General features: G+C 42.4%; 1 protein-coding gene across 1 annotated transcript in view; it reads right to left on the reverse strand.

Moving 5' to 3' along the window:
- tbccd1 (TBCC domain containing 1) overlaps nucleotides 1–17916 on the reverse strand; it is a 30057-nt gene extending 12141 nt beyond the window's left edge. The window contains exons 1-7 of the mRNA XM_088353308.1: nucleotides 17761–17916; nucleotides 14432–14496; nucleotides 12560–12826; nucleotides 9560–9718; nucleotides 8374–8490; nucleotides 4082–4331; nucleotides 1483–1669 (exon numbers count right to left, since the gene is read on the reverse strand). Coding sequence (XP_088209434.1) covers nucleotides 1483–1669; nucleotides 4082–4331; nucleotides 8374–8490; nucleotides 9560–9718; nucleotides 12560–12826; nucleotides 14432–14496; nucleotides 17761–17785 — 1070 coding nt within the window. The 5' untranslated portion in view covers nucleotides 17786–17916. The remainder of the gene's footprint in view (nucleotides 1–1482; nucleotides 1670–4081; nucleotides 4332–8373; nucleotides 8491–9559; nucleotides 9719–12559; nucleotides 12827–14431; nucleotides 14497–17760) is intronic.
- Between the last annotated feature and the right edge of the window lie 1096 nt (nucleotides 17917–19012).

Here is a 19012-nt window from a genome sequence, read left to right on the forward strand (position 1 = left end):
TATTGTCCCTGTATCTTGTTTCAGACTGAACTCGATGTTTCTGTGATAAGCGGTGCAGATAATGGATGGAATGGAGTGTCTATTTTTAAATGAAACTCAATTCCAAGTGTTTATTGTAATATGCACAGTAAAGTTGCGAGCAAAAAAGAAAATAGATACTAAGGAACGGTTATCATTTCTTGAATCCCAAGACTTTAACCTTCCGAATGATGGAACGATGCATTTGAGTGACATCTTACAGACACCGCATCCGCACGTGTTCTCGACACGTATTTGCGTCTTTGCAAGCTTTGGGAATGTTAAGGGGGTAATAAGTTGGACTGAACCATCTGACTGTTTTGTCCACGTTCCCATTGTAGCGCCTTATAATCCGGTGCGTCTTATGTATGTCAAAAATAGGACCAAAAACTATTTTTTCGGGGTGCGCCCTATAACCCGGTGCGCCTTATAGTGCGGAAAATACGGTACTTTGGTTTTATTTAAATTTAAAGACAATTTATTTATATCCATCCATACTTTTAGGTTAATTAATTCACGATTAATACAGGTTACCAAATCAATTTACAGTGGAACCTCGGTTTTCGAACGCCTCTCAGTTCGAACAAATCGGAGTCCAACCAAAAATTTCGAGAAATTCTTGCTTCGCTGTTCGGTCGAAAAATCGGAGTTCGAACGCCGGTACGCTAGGGGCGATGCTGAGCGGCGTACGGGTGTAGATTGCCCCCACCCCTCGTGAAGAACTGTTGTCACGTGACCGCGCACTTCTTTTTGCTTTAGTTTTGAATATCGGTGAACGGAGTGTTTTAACCCCTAATTATGCCTCCGAAGAAGGTCGGTGCAAGCAGCAAAGTTGCTACAGGTGAGAAAAGAAGAGTAGTGCGTACAACTATTGCATTTAAGAAAGAAATAATAGCAAAATATGAAGATGTGCAAGTTTCCCTTCTTTCGAGGGAATAGAGCATGGATTCTGCAGACCATCACAAAGATAAGAAATCCTATTCATAAATCTTTTCTTTATCCTTTAACCGCTCACCACTTGTTGTGGAGACCCCGGTGCTAAATGACGTGTAAACGACCTGATTTTTTAATTTTTACACGTTTATGTTAGCGTAATCTTTCGTACGGAAGATTACGCTAACGCGAACGTACGATTAACCTGGGTTAGCTTCATGTTTACGTTCATGGTAAGCCTTCAAGGATTTGGAACGGATTAAAATGATTTTATATTACTTTTAATGGCAAAAACGATTTTCGGTGATCGACCAAATCGGTTTTCGAACAGGGTTCTGGAACGGATTATGGTCGAGAGCCGAGGTTCCACTGTAGTTATCGTTTGAATTGAAAATGTCAGTGTCGTTTAACGAAGGAGTGAACCCGGTCGGTCGGTCGGTCGGGCTCTCTCTCTCTCTCTCTCTCTCTCTCTCTCAACCCAATACCGTTCTTCTCTTATTTCCCAAGATCCGTGAGTAGATGTTAACTCACCTGAGAGGCGACAAGAGGTAGATGAAGGCATCAGAGCATCGGTGGATCTTGATGTGGGCCCCTGTCATCTTGTCAGAGGTTTTTGCCAATGTCTGCTTGCACACCTGAGACATGAGAACAATCCTGCTACCAGCCGGGGCCACGTGCGTGTTTCGGGCTATCTTGGCCGGCTTTAAACTTCCCTCAACTGCGAGGAGAGAGGAAGTGAATGTTCAAAGGAGATTCTTGAATCATTTAAGATTTCTGGGGCAATGTTCCCTGTAATTTTCCAGGGGTCTGAGCATTCACACAAAGTCAATGAGGAACGCCTGAAACAACAGAGAGCAACGGCAATCCCAAGTGTGGCAACTAAGTCATTATGCACATCTGTTTCTCTGCACTATTGTACTTACAGTGTTATTGTTACTGTTTACCTGACTTGTTTACCTGACTGCCCATTTTGCACATCTGGTTAGCTGCTCCTCTTGCACTATTTGCGCTACTGTAAAATACTATACATAGCCATAATTATTCAGTATATTATTGGTACTCAATACTCCAACTCAATACAACATTTTATTTATATCTGTACATTCAAGGAAACTGTGCGGGTCAGATGTATCGACATTTCGTTCTGTATACACGTGTACTAGAATGACAATAAAGTAGATCTGAATCTGAATCAAACATGTTGTTGGAATTATATACATATATTTATCCTACAGTTGACATTAATATGTTATAAGTGTTCTCAGCCCTTTTTGTAGGGTTTTCAGCCGTAAGCTGTTCTTCAAGGCCATGAGTTGTTTTTTGTTCAGTCTGTCTCACATTCCAGTGGGTGCACCCTGACCTGGAATATGCAATAACTCAAGTTGTTTTTAAGAAGAAAGGAGGACAGATGTCACCTGTCATCATCGGGTGGAAAGCAGGCCGTGCGAAAGAAGATGAATTAACTCCGCGTAGCAACAGTGCGAACCTTAAGAAGGGAGGGATCGGAGATTTCTTCAAAGTGAGAGAGGAGATTTGTAACAGCCTGGTCTCCGCCGCTCTCATTATAATGATTAATAAAATAACCAATTCTCAATGACCGATTCTCTATGTCTTCTTTTATTTCAGAGCGTTTTATTAAAAATGTTGGGGACTTAAACCCAACACATGTCCAAAACTTCATCAAGTTACATTTTGCGGATTTTCCGGCAATGCAAAATTATTTTTCACTTTTAAATGAATTGACTCACGTACGATTGCAAAGGTTGCTGGGCCTACAAACATCATTTCTTTACAATTCTTTCACAAGATTTACTTTTCTTTTAATCCTGGTATCTTTTGTCGCATAATACTAACATTTTTGGGGGCTTATTTAGTCGGTTGCACGATACAGAACTGCATTTAATTACATTTTTCAGTGTAAGTACGATGTTGGCAACAAGATTCACTTGATATCATTGGAAATTATTTGAATGCAACACAAACTTTATCCTCTTTTTCCCTGGTTTTTCTACTTTTTTTTGTGTTTATTTTTTCCTAGCTGTTACTTTTGTCTTGCTTTTTGTTTTCTCACCTTGCACAATGTTGTCAATTTTTTTGCACTATGATGACTATTTTTGCACCAAATGCATATTGCGCAAACCCTTACGATACCAAACTGTATGTAACATCCAACATGCCGACATTTATTGTGTAAATCTAGTGTAAATTATAACTATAACCTTATCCTCCTTGTTTTATAACCTTATCTTCTCTGTTCCTTTTTTTTCTTGGGTTTTTTACTCACTGTGAATGTCATTTTTTTTGCACTATGATGACTATTTTTGCACCAAATGCATATTGCACAAACCCTTACGATACCAAACTGTATGTAACATCCAACATGCCGACATTTATTGTGTAAATCTAGTGTAAATAACTATAACCTTATCCTCCTTGTTTTATAACCTTATCTTCTCTGTTCCTTTTTTTTCTTGGGTTTTTTACTCACTGTGAATGTGTGAAACTGGAGTGTCATACCCAATTTCGTTGTCACAATATGTTAACCCATTTTGTAACAATCACAATAAAGGGATATTCTATTCTATTCTTTTACCTTTTATTCCCCTTATTTGCTTCTTTCTTTTTTTCTGGCTTTTTTTCTGAATTTTTCCTGCTGTTTTTTCTCTTTTCTCCTCTTTTGTTTCATTTTTTTTCTCAGCTTTTCAATACTTTCTCATTTTGGCATTTTTTTCTTTTATTTCCCCCCTTCCCTTAAGTCATTTGGTGCACAATTTGGTCATATTTGGTCGTGTAGGGATGAAAGAAGCAAAAACAACCTGAAGAGCCGTTTGGGACCCGAAAGAGCCGGTTCTTTTTAGTGAGCCGAGCCGAAGAAGCCGGTTCTCGAAAAACTCTACTGACTTTACTCAACTTCGTTCTACTTCGACATTGACTTCAAAATACCGCATTTAGAACACAGCGTCAGGGGAACCCGTGTATTTTTACCTTCATGCACTGTAACTTTGACTTAATTCGCTTTTTAATTAGCAATTTCGAGCCCTGATTTTTGTGAGCTGGCTAGATTTTATTGTGCGCGGGAAAGCTCTGGGTAGTGCGCAATTGCGCACACACGCAGCCTCTTCTGGGGTACCTTTTTGTGCCCAGGCTAGCTGCTTCTTGGAGCGAAGGCAGGACGTGATGCCAAAGGGATTGAGGGTGAGATATTGTTGAAGGCAGGAGATGAGCTTGTACAGAGAGAAGGAATTCCTGATGGCAGAGTAGCCAGCTTGCATCTGGAGCAGAGGGTTACTCAGCAAATTATGGACGGTTTGGACGGTCCTGTCCGGCTGCACACAGCCCTCTAATAGCAGGTCTAAGCTCTGCACGGCTTCCATGGAGATCTGGAAGCAGAGAGTCATAAGTCTGTTGTAGCTTGAGCTGAGCTACAATAGAAAAAGTGGCAGACTGTGTTGGGACTAGAGCAGGGGTCAGCAATCAACCAAAAAATGAATGTGAATAACAAGTGGAAAAGCCTGTAGCCATCCATGACTTTTTGCCACAAGAATTAACCAGAATCAACCATTCCTCATTATCAATGAACTACAATCAAAAAACAAGTGCTATGGACAGCTAGCATACCATTCATCAATGCTATCTTGTTGCAGAAAATAGCAAAACTTGAAATAGATAGATAGATAGATGGATACTTTATTCATCCCCGTAGGGAAATTCACACTTCCAGCAGTCTACCCCGTTGTTTATTAACAGATGAACATGATGCCCTAGGGGTGCTTGTAGCGGAGTGGATGACGTCACGCCAGTCCAAAAGTTCGACATCCCTGCGGCAGATGGAAATCTTTTCTTTGTGAAAATCCAGGGATACACCACCTCGTGTTAGCAAGTCTGCCTCCTCCCCGATTCCCCCCGGCTTTCGTGTCTCTGTTTAGCGGCGTTGAAGCCGGATAGCTCCGGGTAGCTCCGGGTGGCTACACGTTAGCGTCCGGAATGCTAAACGTGAGCCACGTTTCCGCAAAACACAGCAACTGCGCTCCCTGTGCGCTTCGATGTTTTCCACCAGCACTCGATGATCTTATTTGGTCGTGAGTTCGCATTTACCATGATTACGGATGGTACCGAAGACTTATAACGCCGCTAGCCGCTTAGATAGCTCCGGCTCTTCTTCCACGATAGGCCCCTTCATCACACCAGCACGAGAATTCTTCAGGGCAAGGAGTTGATTCCTTGATTAGACGCATTTTTGTGCGCTAAAACCCATGTCCATAGGATAGAAGTAATCCATAGTGTAGTTGTCAAAACGGGAAGAAAAAACACCGAAGATAGGAGCAGACAATAAAACAATAGGGCAGCTGATGGAAAAGGCAGCCGCTGCAAAGCAGACGGCACGCGGGCGCACACACACGATTTGATTTAAAATATCCGCCATCAGTAAATGGTTTTCTATGCTTTGCTATGCAGTGAGCAATGTGATAGCTTGCTTCAGTGGTGGTGTTTTTAGCAGTGACAAAGGTCTTCAGGGTCTGTGTTTGTTTGCCGTACCTGGACAATTCTCGTAAATGTCTACGCCTTTCCAGACTCATCCTTGAATTCATGTTCATGTTTCGTCTCGTAATGCCGTTTAACACTTGCTGTGCGAGGTACAACGCTCTCGAGGCATAATGCACAAAACAGCACGGTCATTTTTTCCCCCACAAAGCCTCATTCGTCTGTCCACGTTGGCTGGAAAGAACGAGATGTTTCCGCCTGAGGAGCCGCCATGATTTATTCATTTATTGCGCGCGTGTGTTTGGTTGCCTGGGCTAAAACTCTGATCTCTCCTCTGCGAGGCGCCGCGCAACACACACTGACACACGAAGCAGAGGAGGAGCTAATGTAAAGCCTCTAAATAACACGACGCGCAACTGAAAATGTCTAACTTTCAGGTAAAAATGCGCATTTTTAAAATTTAATCATTATTATTTTTGCGTGTCATAGGTTGCCGACCCCTGGACTAGAGCATTACAACACGATTGCTGTTCTCGGTAACGAGTACTGGAACGCGTTTTTGATAACAATTTATAACTCAACTGTCGATACAACATGGTGTGTTACTCTACTACTTATGACAGGGCCAAATTGAAGCACTTCTAAGGACTTTCAAAGCAAATTTTCCGATACCATCAAAGGAAGTAAGGAGTAAATCATGTATTTGAGTTTTATAGGTGATGGGTTTAGCCATTTGTAGCTTATATTTTCAGTTGCAGGAACTTTTTTCTCATTACTATTTACCACTCCTGGATGCTACTTCAATTTTTTTACTTGGCCCATAATAAATGCCCATAATTGATGCATAATACTTGCACTTGTACTCATGTCTTGTTATGAGGTCCTTAATGTCAACACCAATTTATGTACTGTAAATTCCGGACTATAAGCCGCTACTTTTTTCCCTAACTTTCAACCCTGCGGCTTATTCAGTGATGCGACCAATTTATGTCATTTTTCTAACAGCCGCTAGCGGCGCTCGCGTGTTGCTACCATTAGCTGCCCTGTCAATGCTATATTATTATTATTAAAGCTTTGAAAACTCTCTCGGTGTACCGTCTTTCTTTGTAAATATGTGTAACCCATATGTATTTGCAACTGTATATTTTTGTAATGTATTTATTTGTATTTATTTTAGACACTTATTCTGATATGTTTTGCACGGGTGAACGAAAAATGAGGGGCGGAACAAACGCGGGGTGCCGAGTTTAAGTGGGGACCGCTAAAGGTGAGGGACAGACAAGGAAAGAAGAGGGGGTAAAAAGTTGCTTAAAGAAAAAGGAGTTGCGTGAATAATGGGTTCATCTGATATATTTTTCCCACCCTTACCTTTGGAAATATACACTTTTTTCCTTGGATTACTTTCAACGGGACCCGGACTCTGCAGGTCTGCATCAAACCTTAAGTACGGGTATCATTTTCCGTACATTTTGCCGGCCGTGAGTTTTGGACTGTGGACTTTAATGAAGGACATTTAGTTTCAATCGCGGGACTTGAAGTCGGGTTTGGGTTAATTTTGTGTTTGTGTTACATGTTTAAATGTGGGCGCATGCGGCTTATATACAGGTGCGGCTTGTGTATGTACAAAATCGGTTTTCCTCTTAAAATGTGGTGGGTGCGGCTTATAATCAGGTGCGCTCTATAGTCCGGAATTTACGGTAGTTGTTGTGTATTGGCCCACCTGGACCATACTCAATTTTTTTGGGATGAATTTTCGGAACTGTTAACAGACTTAGTAACTTATGTGGACAATGTTGTAGATATTGCTGATTTTAATGCTCACATAAACTCCCCATCAAATTCACTCTCAATTGCTTTTAAGTCACTGATTGATACATTTGTTTTTAATCAAATAGTTGATGTGCCCACTCATAAAGATGGGAACACTCTAGATCTTGTTCTGACCAGGGCCGTAGTAGCCACAAATGTTACAGTGTTACCGTATCCTAATGCCATCTCTGATCACTATCTTGTTAAGTGTGAGGTGCTGTTTAATATTTACAGTGATAAGGAAAATTTAGGCTTTAGCGGTCGTAATCTCCGCCCTACAACGGCATTAGCTTTAAAAGAACTATTACCTACGGTAACTGCAGCCTTCCCTTCGTACACTGGGTCTGTTGACTCACTTACAAACAACTTTAATACTGCTTTGGTTAATGTTCTTGATTCTGTGGCGCCCCTAAGGCATAAATTTCGATCTAAGAAGCATCCATCTTGGTTTACTGAAGAAACCAGGTCACTCAAACAAGGTTGCAGGAAACTTGAACGAAAATGGCGCACTACAAAGCTGGAGGTCTTCAGACTGGCCTGGTGTGACAGCTTGCTGAAATATAAAGTAACTCTCGCCTCAGCTAAAACATCGCTTTTCTCTAAGATTGTTGTTATACATAAGAATAAACAGAAATTTTTGTTCGACACAATAGTGAAACTTACCAGACAACAACTTAACCCAAATAGTTCTACTTATTCTGCTAATGACTTTATGGAATTTTTTAATAAAAAGATTCAACTCATCAGGAATTGTAATCCTGTGCAGTCCTTTGAGACATTTTTGTGTTTAACGGCTATATAAATAAATGTGACTTGACATGTCATAGTGGGTCTTTGGCGCGACCAGTAGGGGGCAGTCACGCTTCATAGGACAATGACATACAAACTAACAACCGCTTTTAATCACGAGGGAAAAATAAACGCAATGGCAAAGCGAAGCCACCATGGAGCAGTGTCTGTATCATTTTTAAGCATATTTGTAGATAACAAGGGAACAAATTTAAACATTTACAAGCACTTGACCCAAATATCAAGCATTTATCTTTCCTTGAAAACACAGCATTACAAATCGAGCATTTTTAAGGATTTCAAGCACCCATACGAACCCTAACAGGTGGCTGATGCACTCACCTGACAGTCGCGTGGGACCATACCAGACTCGGACAACTGGTTGGGATCTACCAGCAGCTTCAGAAGCTCTGCAAGGTGGTTCTGTATGAAGGAAAGGTGGGCCTTGTCGTCCCAGTTCTACAAAAAAATGAATTTGATTTAGAACCCTCTATAAAATAACATTTATGGCACTTAATTGAAGACGTGTTGTGTGTTCAGGTTCAGGTGTAAGACAAAGGTTTTGTCCCACGGATGACGAGATGACATATACTGTGAGTATACAGTAATCCCCCCCCCGCGGATTTTGAATTGAATTGTCTTGATTGTCATTGATATCAACATATCGTGCATTGTGTTCTGCAGCAGATGGCACACAGCAAATGCTATCAGGGGGCAAGTTGTGTGAGTGTGTTTGATGGGTGGGCGTGACTTCCTGTTTGTCAATCAATAACAGGGCGGGTGCACATGTCAATATGGCCACCAAAACAAACTGTTACGGCCTGTGATCAAATTTTTACTGGCCCTCTTGCCTATGTCATAAAATTTATCAAATTTGACCAAGCAGTAATGAAAAATAAGAAAATCACCATGTCACTAGACGATAGCAGTTGCCCTTTGGTCACCTTGCCATTGGCATTCTATGGGAATGTTAGCCCATCCCATTAAATAAAAAAGGAAAGTTGACTATGAGGGCTGCCGCTTCCAGGACAAGCGGAGATTGGAGAATGTTTTCATCAAAATCTGAAACAACTGTATCTGCCTATTGCCAAGAGACTGTGGCTGTTTTCAAAGAATATTATATCAAGAGGCAGCCCGGTGGCCTTGGGGTAGGGCGCCCGCCCTGAGACTGGGAGGTCGCTGGTTCAAGCCTCGGCCGGGTCATACCCAAGACTTACAACATTGGTACTCATTGCCTCCCTGCTTGGCGCTCGGCATTAGGGGTTTGGAATTGGGGGATTTGGTCACCTAATGACTCCCAACACATCAGTTTGGTTGGGCGAGGCGGCTGGGAATCCCCTCTTCTGTATCGATTTCCCAGAACGAGTCAGAAAAAGACTCTAGCCGCCTACCACTAGGGGGATATGGCTCTGGTATAGATGAAACATGGTGACTATAAGAAGCTAACAGGAAGCGAACGCTGTGAAAAGGTGAAGCAACCATACTGTGATGTATGCAGGAAATGGGTGTATATTCTAAGAGTGTTGACCTTGTTCTGCGAGCCGGTCTTGGCATCGCAGTCCGTTGAGGACTGAGAGTTTGCGCGATGGCTGGGCCACTCCTCACCAATCAGCGATTTTCGCAGAGATACGCTGTTCAACGGTTGAATGTAGAGGAAGAGGAGAAACTGCAGTGTGTCCACGGACCTCTAGGAGGCAAAGAAAAAAGTCGGGCATCAACTTAAGCAGACGTTACCAGTAGATTTTTCCCCAAACGTTCAATCCTGCGGCTTTTTCAGTGATGCGGCCAATTTATGTAATTTTTCTAACGGCCGCCAGCGGCGCTCGAGTACAAAAGGTAAGATTTAGACCGGTGGAATATATGCGCCGAGGAAGACTGCAACTTTTTGGCTTGACTAGCGGCGAGAAATCTTTCACTAAAACTGGCCGCATGCGAAAGGCAACTTTTTCCGCAAGTCTGCCAGTGGATCCTGACAGCGTGGGGCAGCATCAAAAAATCCACCATCACCAACGGGTTCTGAAAAGCCGGTCGGAGAGGAGGGCACAGAATCAGGAGTGGATGGGAGCGTGGGACGACGTCTATATGACGTTTCTTTCCGACACTGAGGAAGACGACTTTGATGGCTTCAGTTCTAAGGAGGAAGATGAGGACGGTTTACCGTGATTTTTACGAGTACGGTATGTTTTTTAACAGACCTGTTTACTGTGTTGCAAGCGTGTTGCGAGCGTGTTGCTACCTGTCACAGGCACGGTTTGGGATGAAAGTTATATTATTATCATTAAAGCTTTGAAAACTCTCTCGGTGTACCGTCTTTCTTTGTAAATATGTGTAACCATGTATAATATGTTATTTTAGAGACTTATTCTGATATGTTTCGTACGGGCGTATAAAAAAGAAGGGGCGAAAACCACGGGGGCTGACGGGAAGTGGAGTAAACGTGAGTGAGACCTGTTTGTTGTCGCGGCGGACAATAATGGATATATATTTTTCCCACCCTACCTTTGGAAATAGACTTTTTTTCCTTGGATTACTTTCAACGGGTACCCGGACTCTGCAGGTTTGCATCAAACCTTAAGTACCGGTATCATTTTTCGTTCATTTTGCCGGCTGTGATTTTTGGACTGTGTACTTCAATGAAGGACATTTAGTTTCAACCGCGGGACTCGAAGTCGGGTTTGGATCAGTTTTGTGTTTGTGTTACAATTTTTTAATGTGGGCGCATGCGGCTTATATACAGGTGCGGCTTGTGTAAGTACAAAAAACGGGTTTCCTCTTAAAACGTGGTGGGTGCGGCTTATAATCAGGTGCGCTCTATAGTCCGGAATTTATGGTATTTGGTTGCATGACCACGTTTTTTTTTATAACTGATTCACATCTGTGTGGCATAGTCAACCAGCTTGTGGATCCTTTCAGCTACATTTGAACTATTATATGTTTAATTAAATTGTTTCTTAATTCAACATTCATTGCAGACTGGATGAGCGCTAATACATCAGTCTCCGCCTGAATGTGATTCCCGAAAACAAGTTAGGTTCACAAACTAATGTTATGGTAGCAGCTAATCATTCAAGACGCCAGCTTTAACATGATTTTAATCCTCTCTCTCAATCACAAACAAACACTCTTGATTAACAAACTAATGTTGTGATAAGTGCTAAAATATCAGTCACCGCCTGACTGTGATTCCTGAAAACAAGTTAGGTTCACAAACTAATGTTATGGTAGCAGCTAATCATTCAAGACGACAGCTTTAACATGATTTTAATCCTCTCTCTCAATCACAAACAAACACTCTTGATTAACAAACTAATGTTGTGATAAGTGCTAAAATATCAGTCTCCGCCTGAATGTGATTCCCGAAAACAAGTTAGGTTCACAAACTAATGTTATGCTAGCAGCTAATCATTCAAGACGCCAGCTTTAACATGATTTTAATCCTCTCTCTCAATCACAAACAAACACTCTTGATTAACAAACTAATGTTGTGATAAGTGCTAAAATATCAGAACCGCCTGAATGTGATTCCCGAAAACAAGTTAAACACATGCCCTGTGACTGGCCTGCAACCGGTTAAATCCTATCACGCATTTGTGGAACAATCTGAAAAACGTTGTGCACAAACGATCACCAACAAACCTTAAGGAACTTGAACTGTTTCGCAAAGAAGAATGGGCAAATATTTCTGTTTTAAGATGTGTAAAAGATTTGTGATATAAATTGTTGAATAAATTGAATCCCTTTTCACACGTTGTTGATTCTTAGAACATATTTTGTGTTTTTCATCTATGAGTTTGGAGCCTGAAATATGGCAATGTCAAAAAGTCAACCAGTTCAGGGTGTCCCCTGCCCACTGCCCGAAGACAGCTGGGATGGGCTCCAGCACCCCCGCGACCCTACTGAGGATTTGCGGTGCAGATAGTGGATGGATGGATGATTAATCGAAAGAATTATTGTTAGTTCAGGGATCAGAATGGAGATTTTCATTTTCAGCTGAAATAGCCAGCGTCCAGGAATAAACCAGGGCGGAGACCCCCAACCCCCCCCCCCCCCATCCCCCCCCACCCACCCCCCGCCACAAAAAACCTGGGTTTTAGGCAATTTACTTGTCCAAAACCATGCTTATATTTATCATTTAAGTAACATTTTTAGAAGATTAAAATAATTTGCCCACATAACTGATTTTTTTGTAAATACTGCAAGATAAGTTCAAATGCAGTTCAGTCCCTGCAGCTTGTGCGACAATGCGGCCAATTTTTCTAACGGCCGCCAGGGTGCGCCAGAGCAATAAAGGAAAGAGTGAGACAGTCGGATTTTGAATTTGTTTGCTACGCAAGAGAAAAAGTGAAAAAGTCGGAATGCCTTTGGGGTTCAAAAACAGCGGAAATCCGCGGATCCGCGGAAAATTCTGATCCCTGTTAGTTGCTGCGCCAAAGCACTTCACTCAAAATTCAAGCACAAACACAACATTAAGCATTTTCAAGGGTTTCAAGCACCCGTGCGAACACAGTAAAAGGCAAGAGTGTATTACCTTATTCCTCTGCTGATCCAGCTCACTTTTGTTCGAACACTGGAAAAGACACTCCGCCCATTCCAGCCGTTCACTCGGTGAGTGTCCGGTAAAGAGATGGAAGATCTCAAAGTAGAGCCAGGCTAGATCTTCTGAAAGCTGCAGCTTTAGACATGCAATGTGCCTCCACATGGTCCAGGTCAAGGAAGGGAAGCAGCCATCCCGGGTGTGCACGTAAGAAGAAATCTTGCGAAGGTAATAAAGGCGCAGCTTGGAGGAGGGAGCCACCTAAAATGAGGAATCCCCACGTTCATTATCGAGATTTGAAGTTAGCAACCCATTTGCTGATCAGGGTTGGGTAGGGTTACTTTAACTTGATTACCGTATTTTCCGCACTATAAGGCGCACCCCCAAAAAAATAGTTTTAGGTCCTACATTTTCCATACATAAGGCGCACCGGATTATAAGGCGCTACAATGGGAACGTTGACAAATGAGTCAGATAGTTCACTCAAACTTATTACCCACTTAAAATTCCCAAAGCTTGCAAAGAAGCAAATAAGTGTCGTGGACACGTGCGGATGCGGTGTCCGTACGATGTCACCTGTGCATATGACAATAAACACTTTAAATTGAATTGAGTTTAAAAATAGACTCATCACAGAAACATCAAGATCGTTCTAAAACAAGATACCGGCAAAATATAAATCCGCATAGCTCACCTAAGTTCTCTTGCAGCCATCACGTTCAATAATGATACGTAACCATGGTCTTCTTACAACCGTGAGCGTAGTCAATCCAGGAGAGTCAAATATTTACAAATACAGAATAGTAAAAAAATGTTTTCTCTATGACGTAGTGCAACCCAACGTGTGATTCACATTCGTCTTTTTCGGCCAATTGCAGGCTTTGTTTCGCCCCTTTAGCCTATGCGAGCCTGTAAATGATAAAAAGGATCCGCCCCCTTTACCTCCGAATAACTTTAGCCAATAGTGACTGATTCAAATGATGATTGACACATTGGTTAGGAAATGAAACGCCGGTATATAAATCCCAGCATACACCGCGGACGACTTCGCCTTCGGAAGAAAATCTAATCGGCGGCTGCTTGCTTTAGTTGCAAGACTTTGCGACTTAATATTGATCCATATATAAGGCGCACTGTATTATAAGGCGCATTGTCAGCTTTTGAAAAGAATAAAGGCTTTTAGGTGCGCCTTATAGTGCGGAAAATACGGTACTTTCAATGACTTTTGGATTACTCCAATACCAAATATGCTAATAAAAGACAAAAGAAACTAAATATGACTAAAATGATGACTCACAACACGTGGTAAGCTTTCTCTCCTGTCTTTCATCTCATCTCATCTCATCTCATCAGCTGTACCGCTTATCCTCATTAGGGTCGCGGGGGGGCTGGAGCCCATCCCAGCCATCTCCGGGCAGTGGGCAGGGGACACCCTGAACTGGTTGCCAGCCAATCGCAGGGCACACAGGGACAGACAACTCATTCGCTCATTCACACCTAGGGACAATTTGGACCGGCCGATTCACCTGAAATGCATGTTTTTGGAATGTGGGAGGAAACCGGAGTGCCCGGAGGAAACCCACGCAAGCACGGGGAGAACATACAAACTCCGCACAGGAAGTCTGGAGCTGGATTTGAACCCACGCAGGAGGTTCCCAAGACATGAACTGTGCCGCACACGCGCTAACCACTGCGCCGCCGTGCTGCCCCTCTCCTGTCTTTGATCTCTTAAAATTTAGTAAATGTATTCATATTAAGTTTCTTTTGTCTTTTATTAGCATATTTGGTATTGGAGTCATTCAAAAGTAATTGAAAGTAATCCAGTCAAAGTAACCCTACCCAACCCTGTTGCTGATGTACTCTCACCTGCAGGGCACCTAGAAGGAATGGGTCCATACGAGGCCATATGCTCACCTGGTCTGAATTTATCTCTAAGGAAATACAATATTGAAATTAATTGAACATTAGATCATTCCAAACAAAAATCATCGTGAGACAAACAACAATACAAAGCTGTTGTGTAAATTCGTGATAATACAACCCCCAGGAAAACAGTATGGAATCCCCTGTATTGGGTAAGCCCTCACTCAGACATTTTATTTTGTAGAAAAAACTCAGAAGACAACCTGGAAATAATCGTAGGGTCATTCCAAACCCGTTGGCATTCAGAAACACTCAAAGAAATAAAGAAAAAAACATTGCAATCTTCTCTGTTCCTTTATCTTCTTGGCTTTTTTACCTCACTGTGAATGTGTGAAACTGGAGTGTCATGCCCAATTTCGTTGTCACAATATCTCATTATCTCATCTCATTAGCTACACCGCTTATCCTCAGTAGGGTCGCGGGGGTGCTGGAGCCAATCCCAGCAATCATCGGGCAGTGGGCAGGGGACACCCCGAACTGGTTGCCAGCCAATCGCAGGGCACACGGGGACAGACAACTCACTCGCTCAGTCACACCTAGGGACAATTTGGACCGGCCAATTCACCTGAAATGCATGTCTTTGGAATGTGGGAGGAAACTGGAGTGTCCGGAGGAAACCCACGCAAGCACGGGGAGAACATACAAACTCCGCACAGTAAGGCCGGGAGCTGGATTTGAACCCACGCAGGAGGTTCCCACGACCTCAGAACTGTGCCACAAACGCGCTAACCACTTCCCCGCCGTGCTGCCCTGTCGTCACAATATGTTAACCCATTTTGTAACAATGACAATAAAGGTATATTCTATTCTATTCTCTTCTATTCTATTCTATTCTATTCTAAATGCTACTTTTTTAGAGCAAGTGCAGGGAAACAAATATGGAATCACTCCATTTTGAGGAAAAAATATGGAATCAGTTCATTTTCAGTAGAAAATAGGGACACTCCCTGTCAATTTCCTTTCCTTAATTCGGTACCTGGATTAGCTGAAGTCTGCGTGTTATTCAGCAGTTAAAAAAAAACACTGCAGATATCACACCTTGGAGGGCTCCTGGACTACGGGGATTGGCAAAAATCATGGCTCCAACAAGAGAGATGTCTCTTGAGACAAAGACAGAATCGTCAAACTTCTTGAAGAAGATAACTTTACTCGTATGGTTGCTAAAGATGTGGGCTGTTCACAGTCAGCTGTATCGAAGATTGGGACCAAGTACAAACAGCATGAGAAAGTTGTTGAGTCAGACCTACTGGAAATCCAAGGAAGACCAACAACTAAACGTCATGTCTTGAAAACAGAAAATGCACAAGACAAATGAAGAAATAGGAGGAAGTTGGAGTCAATGTATGTGACAAAACTGTGCAAAATCGCCTAAAGGAAATGGGATTTTCATATAGGAGAGCTTAAAGGAAAAACAAAACCCTCGCTACGCGATCGGGTTCTAGATAGATAGATAGATAGATAGATAAATCGATTGGGTTCTGCTCCCTGTTTCCTGTCCTTAATGATATGGGGCTGCATGATAGGCAGAGTTCCTCTTTGTCTTTTTCTCTCTGTGTCTTTTTACCTTATTTTGCTCTTTCTTTTCTCTCTCCGTCTCTCCGGCTTTCCCTGTCTCTTTCTCCCCTTTTCTCTTTCTCTCTTTCCATTTCTCTTTGGATTTCGTTCTTACTCTCGCCATCTCTTTTGTTTTTCACACACTCTCTCTCTTTGTTCCTTTTTGTCTCTTTCTGTGTCTTTTGACCTTCTTTTACTCTTCTCTTGCTTTCTCCTTCTCTTTTTCTCCCTTTCTTTTTCTCTTTGGATTTCAATCTTTCCCCTTCTCTCACTATTTCTCTTTTCTCTTTTGTTTCTCACGCTCTCTTTGTCTCTCTCCCTTTTTCTTTGTCCCACCCATTCTACTTTTCTCTCCCTCTCTTTCTCTTATTTCTTTCTCTCGTTTTTTTCTTTCTCTTTAATCTACTAGTCCCCGAGAGAAATTTTGTTCCGTCATGTGGCCCCCGAGCTAAAATGAGTTTGACACCCCTGGTCTAAATTGTTCCATAAATTGATAGTTTCTCTCTCTGCACCTTTCTCTCTCTCTTTCCACATTTCTCTCTCTACCCTTCCCCTTTTCACCTTTCTCTCACTCTCCACATGTATCTCTCTCTCTCTCCACCTTTATTTCTCTCCACCTTTCCCTCTTCACCTTTCTCTCTCTCTCCACATGTATCTCTCTCTCTCTCCACCTTTATTTCTCTCCACCTTTCCCTCTTCACCTTTCTCTCTCTCTCCACCTTTCTCTCTCTCTCTCTACCTTTCCCTCTTCACCTTTCTCTCTCTCTCTCCCTCTTTCTCTCTCTCTCTTTTTCCACCTTTCCCTCTCTCCACATTTCTCTCTCCCTCTCTCTACCTTTCCCTTCTTCACCTTTCTCTCTCTCTCCTCCTTTATCTCTCTCTCTCTCCACCTTTATATCTCTCTCTCTCCACCTTTCTCTTTCTCTCTCTACCTTTCCCTCTTCACTGCTCTCTCTGTCGACCTTTCCCTCTCTCCACATGTCTCTCTCCCTCTCTCTACCTTTCCCCTCTTCACCTTTCTCTCTCTCTCCTCCTTTATGTCTCTCTCTCCACCTTTCTCTTTCTCTCTCTCTACCTTTCCCTCTTCACCCCTCTCTCTCTCTCTCTCTCTCTTCACCTTTCTCTTTCTCTCTCCAACTCTCTCTCTCTCTTTCTCCACCTTTCCCCCTCGCTCTCTCCACATTTCTCTCTCCCTCTCTATGTATTTTAGCCCCCTCTATCTTTCTTATTTCCTTTTTAATCTACAAGTCTGCCCTTGTGAGTTGTTTTCCTCCCCTTGCAGCCCCAGAGCTTTTGACAACCCCGCACTACACCATAAGATGACATCTAGCGGTCAAAAAAATACACTAACCCTTTCACCCAAAAAAGTAAACAACCATCTTGTAAAACTGAACGAAGAGGAAAACAAACCATTTGAAAATGTTGCTATGATAACATCACCGACTTTTACGTAACATCAGGCAATGCCTTCATTTCCGACTTATGGATCAACTGGATCGATCGAATGATCGATCGGTCGATCATAACACAGAGTAGCATGACGATCGACACTTTTTAAAACAATTTCGGAGTGATTTACGTTGGTACTTTTAGTAATACAAAACAAAAGTCCAATCGAGTTGTTTGGTGTAAAAAGACGAATGGAGTCTGCAGGAAATCGTGTGTCGCTAAACGTTTGTGTTGGCTAAGCGACGCTAAACAACAAAGCACGCTCTTACCATTACTCGAGTAGGTTTCCTCCATGTCGGCGGCACGCGGCCACGTCAACGATCCCGAATCATTTATATGTTTGTTGTTGTTCGATGAGGGACCATCGCGATCATTTCTGTTCTCTTACTTCCTATTTGGCGCCCTCTTCCAATGCGCTCTCTGCCGAAGACGCTTCTGCGCATGCGTCAACCCCAAGCTCACCTCTCACCTTTAGTCTGAAGGCAGGGGTGTCCAAACTTTTCAAAAAGCCTAAGGTAGGTAGGTAGGTAGGTAGGTAGGTAGGTAGGTAGGTAGGTAGGTAGGTAGATAGATAGATAGATAGATAGATAGATAGATAGATAGATAGATAGATAGACAGACAGACAGACAGACAGACAGACAGACAGACAGACAGACAGACAGACAGACAGACAGACAGACAGACAGACAGACAGACAGACAGACAGACAGACAGACAGACAGATAGATAGATAGATAGATAGATAGATAGATAGATAGATAGATGGATAGACAGATGGACGGATAGATAGACAGAAAGATGGACGGACGGATGATGATGATGATGACAGACAGACAGATAGATAGATAGATAGGGGTTCAGACATATAACACGGATGACGGGAATCAAACCTGTGACCGATTGATCCCAAGACGATCGCTCTGCCTCCTGAGCTGATGATGCCCCTGTTGCTCATGCCTCGTGACTATCATCACACGGCTTCACTATGCCTACCTGTCATACGGGGCTGCTTACACACTTCAATTTCTGGATACAGGAAGCAAGACTAGAAAGTGGGGGCTTCCTTAATGAGTTGACAATCGAAGCCACTCCTGCCATTTAATGGGTATTTATCATGCTAAAATCATTCCCATAGGCTTGATACTTACTGATGAACTGCGTCAAACATGTTATAAAACTTTTTGAACGTGCCCGCACCCCCAGGAAAAAAACTTTTTCACGTTTTGGAACTCAGACAATGCGTATTTATACTTTATGGCATTGAATTAGTTACTTCTTTTAAAAACTGCCTTAATTGAAATCGTTTCAATAAATCGTTCGTTTTTTTATTTAAAAAAGGTAGCCTTAATCCGTTTTTTTATTTTCATTAATTGATTTACGTAATAACAGCACGTATTGACGTTAACAAAAATATATCCGGATAATGAACAAGCTACCATTTATTTTCAATGATGCCATGAGGCTCTTTAACTCCACCCGGGGGAGTAAAACCCCACATTAAACCCCACCCCCACTTTTAC

Source organism: Urocampus carinirostris, chromosome 14, assembly GCF_059441175.1.
Source record: "Urocampus carinirostris isolate Australia breed hairy pipefish chromosome 14, RoL_Ucar_1.0, whole genome shotgun sequence".
NCBI lineage: Eukaryota > Metazoa > Chordata > Actinopteri > Syngnathiformes > Syngnathidae > Urocampus > Urocampus carinirostris.